Raw genomic sequence first — 14,536 nt, 5'->3', positions numbered from 1 at the left:
TTTTTGTAGCACTCGTCAACATTTAAAGTTATGTAATTATTTTTACTATGTATCTGATTTACTCCACTGGAATGTAAGCCCATGAGAGAAGGGGTCTTTTCGTTTGCCGTTTAATCCTCAGGGCAAACTGGGATTCGAAAGGACGTAGTCTGGCTCCAACATCCGCGCTTTCAACCAGTGCATTACATTGCTATTTAGTGAATAAAGCAGAGGATGGGCTTCTACACACACAGGGAAACAAGAGGGCAAGAAAACATATCGTAGTCGGGGAAATCAGCAGGTGGAAAACATCCGGACCCAAGCGTATTGTGCCCCTGTAACCTTTCTCTCCGGAAGCGCTTGCCGCTCTCCGGCGCGAGTGCGCACGCGCGGCCGCCGGGGTCGCTCTGGGCCGGGAGCGGAGAGGGGATTTAAGGGAAGGTTCCGCCTCCGGGGCCGAACAGCGCCTGCGCCGACGGGGCTCCCTTCTAGACGCGCTTTCTCGCTTCCTCCCTCCCTCGCCTGCGCGCGCCGGGTGGGCGTGGGAGGAGGCGGGGAACTGGGGAGGGGAGCGAGGGGGCGGGTGTCGCGGGAGGGAAGGAGCGAACCGGAGAGCGTCGTCCGGAGAGGAGTGAAGGCGGCAAAATGGCGGACCGCTTCTCCCGCTTCAACGAGGATCGAGACTTTCAGGTAAACACGGGCGTTGCCGAGAATCCGGGAAGGCGCCGGCAGAGCTGGGACGTCCTCATCCCCCGCTCCTAGCTCTTTTCCTTCCAAGCTCTGCCCCGGCTTACGAACCGGCTTGCTCTTCTCCCGCCTCCAGTTCCTCCAGGGGCCTGCCTCCCAGCTTGAGGCGAGGCCGCATCTCCTCTCACCTCGTATTCTCTTACCTGTTAAACTCAGGCCGCCGGGTTTGCGGCTTCGGCCTGCTTGGGCGGGTTTCGGGAGCCTGGTTGGGCCGCAGACTGGGGACTGGGCTCCTCTCGGGTGCGCGGGGCCTGTGAAGGCGCCGGGCGGGCTCCCGGGGGAAAAGAGGGATGGGTTGGGAGGGCTTCGGGCGGGTGTCGCCGAGACCAGGGCTTCCGAACCCCTGGGTTTTGCTCGCAGGACTCTTCTTGGGGTCGTCCTTCGTCTGTCCTTATTAGAATAAGTCCCTTTCATTGTCTGTCTTTCCATTTCCTCCCATGGAAAAAGGGTCCTTTAATTATCAGACGCCTTCTTGGTTGGTCAAACAATTGAGATTTCCCTAGGCGTAAATGTTGCTGTTGTTATGAGGCCGTTCATCTTGCTTGGAAAAGAGTAAGTTATAGGACTGTGGTCGATGGAAGCTTAGCCCCAAATCCTACCTCGAAAGATTTTTTAAGCATAATGATAAGGGACTTCCTTAGCGTGTGATAACTAGCGCCAGAAGCTCCTTTTTTTCTTTCTTTAGTTGCAAATGCTGTATGGAAAAATGTCCTTGTGATGGCAGATATTATCGAGGAAAAAATAAAGGCCAAATTAGAATAACTCGTCTTTCAGTTGTTTAAAATACCTTCCTGTTGAGTATTGTTACCGCGGAAATCTCGGCGATTAAAAGGAATTCAGTGTAGAGATTGGCTGTTTCTAGGGTAAAATACATCCTCAGAGTCTCAAAGAAACCACTGCATTACTACCGCATATCCTGGCAACAGCAATTTGGGTCAGGGGATGAACATCAGAACTCAAGTTTTTATCCCGCTGCAGATCTTCCTCTGAATAACGTGGGATAGTCTAGATATGTTTCAGAAGGCAGTTTGAAGGGTTTGAATTCCCCGAGATGATGGGGTCGGTAAATAAACAGGTAAAGCAGTTCAACAGTCTAGTGCATGGAACGCTTGTGAGAAGTTTCGCAGCAGTAAGGGATCTGGGGGCTGTTGAAAAAAGCCTTGTGATCATGCGCTTGCTGTAGAGCTGCAGCACAATAGAGGATCTCAAGGTACTTAAGAGTATAATGCAGGTGCAGGGAAATTGAAGCAGTTCCTATATAGCCATTTGATCCCCGAGAGAGGTTTTTTTTTTTTTTTTTTTTTTAAAGTGAGCACCGTAAGACGTAAGTAGGCTGCAAGATGTGTGGGCTTTTATTGGTAATATTTATTTTTTTTTTTTTAGATTTTATTTATTTATTCATGAGAGATAGAGAGAGAGAGGCAGAGGCAGAGGGAGAAGCAGGCTCCCCGCGGAGCAGGGAGCCCGATGCGGGACTCGATCTCAGGACCCTGGGATCATGACCTGAGCTGAAGGCAGACGCTTAACCGACTGAGCCACCCAGGCGTCCCTATTGGTAATATTTAAAGAGACATGTTAAGTAAAATCCTCAAGTGCTTTGCAGAGGAGAGAATTTCAAGGTAACCTAATAAAATTGGAAATAAATAATATGGACAATTAAGTTTTGAGGGAAAATGGCTGTCAACCACAGTTTCAGCAGACTTAAGCAGGATTTTCAAGGCCTTGAAAGAATTTGAAAACTGGATAGCAGATTGTGAATGCTGTCACCTCAAGAAATTGAGAAAGCCTCTACCTTTTCAAGTAAGATGACTTTCTCGTCTGGTGCTTTAGTTGGGTTTATCTAAAACCTAATTGGTAGTCCTTTGAAGATAGTACACATATTTTATTTCCTGCTTGTGTGTTGGAATAACCAACTCCTGCGGTATTGGGTTAGCCAGTAAAATGTTGGTGTCCTAAAATTCAGATCTCCTAGTATTATGGGTAAAATAGGGTATTGGGAATGAATACCTTTTAGACAATTAGAAGATGTTAAAACTTTTGTAAATTATTGTACTAACATTTCTAAAAAGCATCCATTTAAAAATGAAGTAGTCAACTACAATAAATAAAAAAAAATTAGAAATGCTTAAAGTAGTATGTTTTCTGTTTTTTTTTTTCCTGGATGTTTTAATGAAAGGAAAAATATTGATTTTCATTAATGATGTCCTTCAATTTAAAGTTATTAGGAAATGTAATAGCATGCTCCTGTACATAGTATATCTTAAACATTTTAAGGTTGGGTTATTAAAATTAAATGTGACCTCCTTTAAGGTTTGTGTGATAAACGAGGTGAAGCCATTGAATACACTTGAAAACAAATCCAAAGTAGGTTTGCAAACAGTGCATGGATCCTGTTGCTTTAAACAGATCTTCTTACAGCACTAGAAATTTTTCTGTGCATCTTCTCTGGTAAGTTCTAGATGACTGTCATTTTCTTTGCTTTAATTTGGCAAGATAATTAAGAATTATAAAATTTCACTCTTTGCCAATTTACCGTCACTTGCAAATTTTGGAGAGTTTGTAGTATCTTGAACTTGGTATTGAGTCAGAGGTGGATTCAGTTATTTGTGAACACCTGAAGTTTCAAAGGTGTTTTGTGTAATATGGTGAGGAGCTTAATTAACGGTGGCATGCCATCTGAAGCACTTATGAGTATAAGGAGTAATCATCAGGGACATACATTTAAACATTTTCAGTAACTTTATTTTAACAATAAACAGGTACCATTCTACACGCTTTATGTGTATTATCTCATAGTCTTCACAGTAACCCTACGAGGGTTTTCAAATGAGGCAGCTGAGGCACAGAGTTCAATAACGTGGCCAGGTACATACAGCTAGTAGATGGCAGCACCTAGATTCACACCCTGGCTCTTAAGACTCTTGAACCTATGCTCATGACCATTCTCTCTACTGGCAATTACATATTTTATGTAACTATAATTGAGTCATCAAATACGGAGAATAAACTTACAGATTACAAAGAATAAGTGAGCTTTTAGAGAGGTTGTACAATTAGTTTGTACTCTGTTCCCTTTTGTCCAGAACTGTTTCTTGTTGGTCTCCCAAGGACTTATAAGGAGACTTCTGACGATGAGTTACACTATCACAGAGGATATATTTATTGTTAACTGTTATTTTAGTTTAGACATTCTTTTGTGTTTTTTTTTTTTTTTTTAAAGATTTTATTTATTCATTTGAGAGAGAGAGAATGAGAAAGAGCACATGAGAGGGGGGAGGGCCAGAGGGAGAAGCAGACTCCCCGCCGAGCAGGGAGCCCGATGCGGGACTCAATCCAGGGACTCCAGGATCATGACCCGAGCCGAAGGCAGTCGCTCAACCAACTGAGCCACCCAGGCGCCCCCCCCCTTTTTTTTTTTTAAGATTTTATTTATTTGACAGAGACACAGCGAGCGAGGGAACACAAACGGGGAGTGGGAAAAGGAGAAGCAGGCTTCTCGCTGAGCAGGGAGCCCGATGTGGGGCTCGATCCCAGAATCCTGGGACCATGACCTGAGCTGAAGGCAGACGCTTAATCACTGAGCCACCCAGGCGCCCCTTGTTTGGTCTTTTTAAGTGATTTTTTTATCTCTGGAAATCTTTGTGATTCAGGCTGATGTATTTATTTTTTTTTTAATGTTTTAAGTTCTGACTACTGCTTTAAGAATCTGACCTCAATTTCTGAATGAGACACAAGTTCTGCCTACATTTACCAGATTAAGGCATATTTGTTCACAGATTAAAATGTTACACAAACTAATGGAAAATACATAGTATAATTTAAGATATAGATGTATTCAGTACTTTGAATTACAGGTTCCATAAAGAAAGTTTTGTTTGTAGAGAGATGTACAACCGTAGGTGTTAAGATATACTGCTTAGCGTTAAGTGGTTGTGCAGCTGTTAATGGAGATGCTGCTGAATGCTGTAAGAAAATATGTTCTTCAGTTCGTGTTCCTGCAGAGGACTGATGATTTTTTTTTTTAATTATTTATTTGATAGAGAGACAGCGAGAGAGGGAACACAGCAGGGGGAGTGGGAGAGGGAGAAGCAGGCTTCCCGCTGCGCAGGGAGCCCGATGCGGGGCTCGATCCCAGGACCCTGGGATCATGACCTGAGCCAAAGGCAGACGCTTAACGACTGAGCCACCCAGGCGTCCTGACAAAAAAAATAAAGTAGCCTTTCATTTCTTGTTCTGAATGTGTTTTGCATTAGATTTCTAACAAAAAAGAGCTATGATAATAGATAATTGAGTAATAAAATGAGAGAAACAAATGTCTTAAAGTTCATAATAAAAATAAAATTACCCAAGGGTTTTCTGTAATCTATGTAAGTAATCATAATGGTAAATAGTAATAAGTCATGTATTACTTTTATGTAGTATGTTTGTAAGATTACTGGTGTTTCATATATGATACCAGGATGTGACCTTCAGATAATTCTTAGTTGAGACCATTAAATGAGAAGGTTACAGTTTTAAAATACTTAAGTCACAGAAGCATGTGAGTATATTTTCTGTGTGGTATCTTGTAATAAAGTTGGCATTCTAATGCAGACGTGCTGGAGATGGCACATGGGCAAGTGTTCTAATCTCTGTTTCCAGGGTCTCCCATCATCTGGAAGAGATGCCACCAGTTGTGAAAAATCAATGTGCTCTTTGCTTGGGATATTGAAACTTACGCAAAATCATTACTACTCCATTTCCCGTACATATTATGATAGGTGGAAAGGGTTGGAACCAAGGCTGTACCGATCTCAAAATACTGATGATAAATTGGCATGATTATTAACAAATGCAAAATTATTGGTTAGTATATTTTCAGACGTTCAAGAGTTACCATGTAAGGTCAGCATAAGGGAAAGTTCTCTGGTGGTTATTTGAAGGATAAAGGTGTATATTCAAGGTAAAGGGTACTGGAAAAGGGACATTTCAAGGAATAACATCACAGAGAAGACATAGGTTGCATTGGAGGGAGAATGGGGTTGGCAAGAATTGTGATCACAGGGCTTCATGTGACAGTATGCTTATTTGTTTTCAAAGTAGGCATTGAGACCAAGAAGAAACAAATCTAGACAGATATATTATTAGGCTGATTATTTACAGGGCTGTTCTAGTGCTATCAGCATTATAGAAAAATAGGTGTCCCTGTTGTATTCGTTCCATTTTTTTCTATATGTATCACACAATTCCCATTAGAGTACTACAGAGAGATTTTTTTTCACATTTTCTTAGGTCTTTATGATAAATTATATAACCAGAACTAAAATTTGTGACTTAAAAATTTTTTAGACACATATATAATTAGCTATACTGATTCTGCTGCTTCATAGCTGAGATATATTTCCATATAATTTCCATCTATTTGGGTACATGATAAAATGAAAAAAGGACTGTTTTCTTGTGGCCGAGATGACATTTTCTGGGGTACCTGGCTGGCTCAGTCAGTGCAGCATGCAACTCAATCTCAGGGTCATGAGTTCAAGCCCCACATTGGGCGTGGAGGTTGCTTAAAAAAAAAGAAATTACCATTTTCTGAAAAGGAATAGGAGTTCATGAGATCTTGAATTATGGATTTGAAACCCATGTAGAGATTTCATCTTTTTTCTTGTGGCTTAATAAGTTTCTAATATTTTATTAATGAAAATGGGTTCCAGCTTGAGGTAGACATCCAATTCTTGAATTCTATTAAAATTCCTTCCCTGAAACAGTTTGGTATTTTTGCTTGTATGCCTGGCATTAAATCTCTTTTCATATTAGCATCGCCATTTAGCCTTAAGTGAGAGCTGACTCATGGTTAATTACCAAAGGAATGACAAATGACCACCACAAATACTGAAAGAAGTCATTGATTTGATACTGCAGTGGATACCAGAAGATGTTGTAATGATTTTCCAGTTATAAAAAATGAATTGTCCATTTAACTGTGGAAAACTATCTGAATGTGCTTAATGCATTGTATTAGTCAATGCAAAAATTTAAATACATGCCGCTGAAAGAATATACTGTATTGTGATGCTTATACTAAATGATTTCTTTGGGATTTAACAAATGCATTTAGTATAGTATACATAATATAGGAATTCATGGAAGAAAAAGTAGCCAAAGTTACTTTGACATTGTACATAGGTTAATAGCACATAATATTTTAGTAAGTGCCATAGATAGTAAGAAATTATAAAGTTAGGGCCAAAATAGTAGTTTCCTGTTACTTAATTTTTATTTTTACCAACAGTGTTGTAAGATAAATCTTGAATTGTGTATCATTCAAACAAGCAGAAGGTGTCTTTGTAATAATTTGGTCTCATTAGGTTTCAATTATTTGTTATCCTCACTGTGACAATTGATTTCAAAGAGGAATTTCAATTTATCTCTGTTGTATGGAATTGAAATACAAAACAGCTCTTCAGATTTAGTTACAATAGAAAAAAAATCATTGATCATGTTTTGTGACTGGTAATTTTAAATAATGATTGTTGGAAAAGTTAGTACTTTTATGGTTCAGGTAATATTTTCAAGTGTCGATGAGGGAGGAGTAGCTTACTTTTTCACCCTTTTGTAGATAGTACTGATCAAAAATCAAGAAATTAGTTTGATATTTTAAGTCTTGACTATACAAGAAGCTAAAGCTGATGCTTGTGGATTATATGCTGTGGTGTCAGTAATTTCCCTTATTGCTATGAGTAAAGCTGTAAGTAAAATTATGAGGTATCTTAGAAGGAGCAAAAATGATTAAAAATTTAATTGGTTTAATAACTGCTTTAGGGTGTCTGCACAAGAGATACCAAGGGGTATATTTACCTTCAGAATATTTTCTAGTATATAAACTTATTTTTAAAAAAGGTTGTTAAAATAATATTTGAATAGTGGTTGTACTAAGAAGTATGTGTATGTTTGTGGAGGAAACTTGTGGAAACGCTTAACCTACTGAGCCACCCAGGTACCCCGATAGGATTACATCTTTGCAAGGAAAAGAATGGGAGGCATTCAGTGAGAGAAAATAGGCAGGGCAAAAGTATAGAAGTGGAACAAGCAGAACTGTTTGTTTTTTTCTTTTTGAACAATGATTAAACCATTGAGCATAGGGAAAAAGTGAAAGCTAAGGCTACAACAGTAAGTTTTATTTTAGTGCTCTAAGCAGGAATGTCATAGCTACTTTTTAATTTATTTTAATTTTTTATTTTAATTTTTTTAAAGATTTTATTTATTCACTTGACAGGGAGAGACACAGAGAGAGAGGGAACACAAGCAGGGGGAGTGGGAGTGGGAGAGGGAGAAGCAGACTTCCTGCAGAGCAGGGAGCCTGATGCGGGCTCAGTCCCAGGACCCTGGGATCATGACCTGAGCTGAAGGCAGACACTCAATGACTGAGCCACCCAGGCGCCCCAATTTATTTTTTTAAAAGATTTTATTTATTTATTTGATGGAGAGCGAACTGGCACAAGCAGGGGGAGGGGCAGAGGGAGAGAGAGAGGCCGACTCCCTGCTTGAGCAGGGAGCCTGAGGATGTGGGGCTCATCCCAGGACCCTGGGATCATGTGACCTGAGCCACTCAAGTGCCCCTGTCCTAGCTATTTAAGGTGTTTAAACAGGGGATAGACCTCAAAACAGCTTTTCTTATTGGAAGATTAATTCAGATATAATTGTGTTAGATGTGCTATACATACAGCTAAAGCTGTGATAACCAGTCCCCATTAACCAGAGTTAATGTGAGTGGGGGCAAGAGAGGGATTATAATAATGGACTGTGATTGTAAGCTTGGTGGGAGATAAGTAAGGACTTTTGAGGTAGAGGGAAAAGTTGGATCAACAGATTTTAGGCTCCGATGGAGTTTAAGAATTGTTGGAGTAATGGGAGGTTGGTGGGGGATGGGGAAAATATAAAAAGGATTAAGAATATACTTATTGTGATGAGCACTGAGTAATGTGTAGACTTGTTGAATCATTGTATTGTACACCTGAAACTAATATAACATTGTTAATTACACTTCAGTTAAAAACAAAAGAATTATTGGAGTGGAGGTACTAGAGGGAATGAGCTGTTACGGTTGGTAGAGCACAGTGCTTGAAATAGAGATTATGGAAGAGTTGAGGTTATTGGTAATGACCATGATAGTGAGATGGCTAAAGTAGAATGGAGGACAAGATCATAGGAAAGGAAGTTAGAGGGGTGCCTGGGTGGCTCAGTTGTTAGGCATCTGCCTTCAGCTCGGGTCATGGTCCCAGGGTCCTGGGATCAAGCCCCACATCGGGCTCCCTGCTCAGCGGGAAGCCTGCGTCTCCCTCTCCCACTCCCCCTGCTTGTTTCCTCTCTCACTGTGCCTCTCTCTGTCAAATAAATAAAATCTTAAAAAAAAAAAAGAAAGGAAGGAAGTTAGGGAACTAAGACATCAGGGTGTTGTAAAATCATCTAACCTGGATGTAGGAATGGTAATACTGTGTAGTTGTATACTGTGATGCTTTAATAAGTGCACTTAGGTACATTCTTGTCTAATTCTTCCAGTAACTCAGTGAGGTAGATAGATTAGGTGGGAACTCTATTTTAGAGATGATGAAACTGAGGCCCAGATAAATTACTTTGCCTAATTCAGAGCAGGGTTTTGAACTTTATCTTCTGATTTTTTTTTTTTTTTTGTAGTGTTCTTTTTGCTGTGGTATATAGGTTGGCCTCTTTTTGAGGAGATGAGTGTTAGTATTGTCTACAGTATGCAGAGCACTGTTTCCCTTTAATACATGGTAGCATTTTCTACCAGTTAACTGGTAGGAAATGGTTGGTATGTTTATCATTAAATATTATATATATTTTTTCTGGTAACATCTTGGTGTTACAAACTTAGTTACGACTTACTTGGTGGCTTTTTCACTGTGTATAGGTTTACCAGACAATTCCATTTCCCAAACATTTATTGAGTGCCCATGTATTAGCATGGCGTCATGAAGGATAAGAAACAAGATAAAATCAGTCCGTTTTGTTCATTTGTTTCAGTAAAAAAGTAGATGGGAGAGGAGAATGGTACTTCTACTGGATATTGTCAAATTAGGGTAATATAAACTTACCCTTGACTATTGCAGCGTCAGAAGTTGACTGCTGTGATATCTAGTGATGATACTATCAGCTCCTATTTGTTGGGTATATATTACATTCCAGGCTCTGTGCCAAGGTATTTTGGAGATATTTATCTAATCCAAGTAACTTATAAACCCGGTATCCCTCTTTTTACAGGTGAGAAAAGTGAGGATCAGAGAGGATTAGAGGCCACACAGAAAACTCAAATTTGAACCTTGAACGCTCCTAAGATAGGACTTTTCCTGTTGTTCCCGATTTTCTTAAGTATCAGATTCAAACTTACTAACTTGCCTTTTAAGACTCCTGAGCATCTGGGGGCACGTGGGTGGCTCAGTCAGTTAAGTGTCTGCCTTCAGCTCAGGTCATAATCTCAGGGTTCTGGGATCGAGCCCCACTCTGTTTCCCTGCTCACTGGGGAGTCTGCTTCTCCCTCTGCCCCTCCCCCTGCTCATTTTCTCTCAAAAAAGTAAAATCTTTAAAAAAAAAAACAAACCACAACATTAATTTTTAAAAAATAAGAAATAAAAGAGCCTAGCATGTCCAGGTTAATGAAAGAAAACTGAACAATGGCAGGACAATGAAGGGAAAAGAAAAGACATACACCTGTTACAATGGCACCAGATGCTTGAGTCTTTTGTTTTTTGGATTTTTTAAAGATTTTTATTTTTAAGTAATCTCTACACCCAATGTGGAGCTTGAACTCATAACCCTGAGATCAAGAGTCACATGCTCCATTAACTGAGCTAGCCAGGCGCCCCATCCAGATGCTTGGGAGTCTTATTTATTTATTTATTTTTTACAATTTTATTTATTTATTTGAGAGAGAGCTCTTTTGAGCAGAGGGGAAGGACCAAGGATGTGGGGCTTGATCCCAGGACCCTGAGATTATGACCTGAGCCGAAGGCGGACACTTAACTGACTGAGCCACCCAGGTGCCTCACTAGGCTCTTTTTTAATTCTTGTTTTTGCATACTCTCTTACCTGTCTGGAATTCCTACTACTGTACTTTTATATTCATCAGTATAAAAGTTTTGGTGTCAGCCCTGACATCTTCCTAGGTTGAGTTCATTTTTTGTGCTCCCACAGCACTTTGGTCATATTGCAGTAATAGCACTTTTACTGGTAATAGTAGCAGCTAACAGCATAGAGTGCTTATTACTCTTGTGTGCACCATTATTTCATGTAATCTCCCAGTAAGACAGGTTCTTTTTCCCCATTTTACAGTGAAAAACTTACCGAGATCACATAGCAAGTTGAAGAGGTAGCTTTCAGGTAGTTTGGACCAGTCTCAGCCTTTAACCACTGTGTTTTTACCTCTCTTACTGTATACTTCCTTATAATTTATCTCCTCATTCTGGACTTAGAACTCCTTGAATGCGGAGTCTTTGTTTTATTTGTTTTTCTAGCATCAAGCCAGAGTCTGGCACCTAGAAGTTGCTCAGATATTTGAATTAACAGTCAAGTATGTAAGCAGAGGCTTAGTAGAGCTTGGGAAGAATGTAGATTTGAGGACTTAGCTTCCTGTTGTACTGTGGATTATCTCGATTGAACTATTACTTTCTGTGATATCCTATAAAGCCAGTTGAGGGATATTTCAGATGAGCCTGTATTATGGCCAGTTATAGTTTTACTTTATTATGTATTGTATGTAATTACAGCAGTCATCTTTTCGTTGTGTTTCCTTTTGTGTGAAACATTGTACATACACTTGTTTTCCTGTGAACTAGTGCAAAAGTTTTGTCAGACTTCTCAATAGAGATCTATCATACCAGCCAGTGGTAAAAGAAATATGTTACTATGGGTTTCAGATTAATTCTTTTTTTTTTTTTTTTTCAGATTTTATTAGAGACCAAGCAGGGGGAGGGGCAAAAGGAGAGGGAGAGAGAGAATCCCAAGCCCAATGTGGGGTTCAATCTCACAACCCTAAAATCAAGAGTTGGATGCTTAACTGACTGAGCCACTCAGGCGCCCCCAGACAAATTCTTTATTGTCTTCCTGTCTTTCTGAATGCCTCAAGAATTGTTTGCTGTATTTTCATGTATTTCTGAAAAAGGTTGATTTTTTTTCCTATGGGGTTTTTTAAAGTTACTAATTTTTCAGTGTAGGGCTTTTATTGGAAACCAGTTCGTTCTTGTTCTAGTCAAATTATCCAGAAAATTTGATATGTAAACAGGTGTGCATATATTTTTAGACTAGTATATGATATCCTCATACCCTTGACCCAGTCTCATGTTTTCAAGTTCTTAATTATTTGCTGAGATTGCTAGCCAATTATCTTTCCTGCTAATTTACATAGAATTAAATTTAATAAATGAATTTTTCTCCTGGATATTGACTGGTTTCAACAGTGCTTTAAAATAATAATTTATTATTTTGTACCTCTTTATTTTTTTATTATTTTTTAAAAAGATATTTTATTGAGAGAGAGAGAGCACAAGTGGGAGGGAGGGGCAGAAGGAGAGGGAGAAGCAGACTCCCCTCTGAGCAGGGAGCCCGATGCAAGGATTTGATCCCAGGACCCTGGGATCATGACCTGAGCCGAAGGTAGACGCTTAACCGACTGAGTCATCCGGGCGCCCCTTTGTACCTCTTTAAGCCTCACAACCTATGCAGTAATGCTATAGTGTAATAATCTGGATTTAACAGCTGAGGAAGCAGGCCTAGGCCTAGACAGTTTTGATAATTTGCCCAAGGTTATACAGCTAGCAAATGGTTGTGATTTGATTTCTGCTGTCTCTGACTTCAGAGAACTTTGGTTTTTATAATAGTATACTGAAAGTTGTTGTAAATCAGACTGTATGATTATGAAAATAGTGAAGAATTGGAGTTTTTGAGGAGTTGACCACACTGATGTTTCTGTCCACTTTCTCAGTGGAAATAAATTTTAAGTATACTAATAAAATGACACAGTAATCCCCAAGGATGTTCATTTCTTTTTGGATAGGGTCTTTTCTCCTGAGACATTTTCTTTCTGAATTGTTTAGGATAATACTAGAATTAGTTTATTTGAAATGAGTAAGGGAGAGGGGGGCAGAGATGAAAGTCTCTCATTTATTTGGTGACAGAAGAGGACTGGTTTGTTCACAGATGGAATATGAATCTATCCCGTATGGCTCTATCTGCTGAACATACCACTTTTTGTCTATGGCAGGTAAAAGCATCATTACATGTTTTGAATTTAGAAAGTCCAAATTATAAACAAGTCTGTTACTTGAGTTATAAGGTAGGGCAACGGTTAATATATCCCCTTAGTGACATTAGACAATCTCTAAGGGAATAATGGTAAATACAGTACAAAAGATAAATTTTGGTTGGGGACATTTGAAGCAGAGAGACAGTAATGTCCATAATATGCAGCTTAATAGCCAGAGCCAGGTGCTAAAAGATAAGGCTGATGTGAGTGGTACAATATATGGCCAACGATAAAACTACTTTAAATTTGGCTCATACCTAGTTTAAATGGGAAAAATCAGAAAGGATTTAAAACTTTAGTCTGTATAATCCTTGTGTTAAATAATTGATTTGACTGTTCATCAGAGAGCTTGGATCCAATGACTTTGACTATGAGTAATTTTTTTTTCAATAATTTTGGGGGGAAATCATGTTAAACTTTAATATTCATAGGAAGATAGAGGAGAATATCACCTCTTTAGGGTCTTGAATATTGTGTTTTGCTATTTGAAATTATGGTTTATTGGTTGTGATCTTTAAAGAATTGTCCTGATAATTTATCCTCTTCTCTAGTTTTAGTTTTCCCTATCAATTACCATATAGTTAACCACTGGAAAGGGTACAGGTGCGGGATTGTAGAAATTCCAAAATCAGCACTGGTTAGCAAATAACAAGATCCTACTTACATGGATAAATTTAGGGCAGTCCCTGTCTATTTATATTTAAATGATTATCACTGCTAATTTTGTAATAGAGAAGTTTCCACATTTGTCCTGTGCTTGGAAGCAGAATCCTTGACCTATAAGGAACTAGAGCTACTGTGTATTTTAATGACATGCAGGTCAGCCAGGTTCTACTCATTTATAATTAGACCTGCCACAAGTGGAAGCTTTTGTTGAGAGAGAGGCAGTTGAAGGAAAGTCTGTTGGGTGTATGTATACGAGTGTGTTTTAAAATAATTAAAAATAAAATAAAATAATTTTTTTGAAAAGTGAAATTGCTCCTAGACATGTACAGCTTCTTTTAGCTTTATAAAATACCTTCAGAAACCTTATCCTAACAAACTTATTAGATAATACAGGATCCCTTTGAACTTAAATTTCTGATTAGCATAAATGAAAAACTGTATTTGAACTCTGAAAGCAGATAGTATGTGGACAGGAAGAGTTGATTTAGGCATTGGAATAAGTGTTTCAAGCAATCATCATTAAAACTAAATTTTAGGAATACTCTAACATAGGATCTATGAATTTTCACTAGGATGACCATATGTTGTAGTTTATGCCTTTTGTCCTGGCATGTTTACTCTTAGCCCTCCCTTTCACTCTTGAAGTGCCCTGGTTTGTATGATACATTATGTGATCATTCTAGTTCTAATGGGATTTGAGAGGTCTAAATGAGATTTTGAAAATAGGGTAAAGCAGAAAAAAATACTTTTCTTAAAATCCCTGTTGAGGCCTTCACATAATCAAATGCCATATTGCCTATTTTTGGAAAGAATGATTTTTTTTCTTTCTTTTCTTTTCTCTTTTCTTTT

The 14,536-nt window shown here is 39.0% G+C and overlaps 1 protein-coding gene across 2 annotated transcripts in view; it reads left to right on the top strand.

The window, feature by feature from the left end:
* The first annotated feature begins 556 nt into the window (after positions 1-556).
* GPATCH8 (G-patch domain containing 8) overlaps positions 557-14,536 on the top strand; it is a 118,786-nt gene continuing 104,806 nt past the window's right edge. The window contains exon 1 of one of the 2 annotated variants that reach the window (XM_035027284.1): positions 557-669. In XM_035027284.1, coding sequence (XP_034883175.1) covers positions 625-669 — 45 coding nt within the window. In that variant the 5' untranslated portion in view covers positions 557-624. The remainder of the gene's footprint in view (positions 670-14,536) is intronic. The other variant, XM_035027288.1, reaches the window with a different exon arrangement.

Source organism: Mirounga leonina, unplaced genomic scaffold, assembly GCF_011800145.1.
Source record: "Mirounga leonina isolate KUSES-001 unplaced genomic scaffold, KU_Mleo_1.0 Mir_200, whole genome shotgun sequence".
Taxonomy (NCBI): domain Eukaryota; kingdom Metazoa; phylum Chordata; class Mammalia; order Carnivora; family Phocidae; genus Mirounga; species Mirounga leonina.
This window is presented reverse-complemented; position numbering and strand designations above follow the sequence as displayed.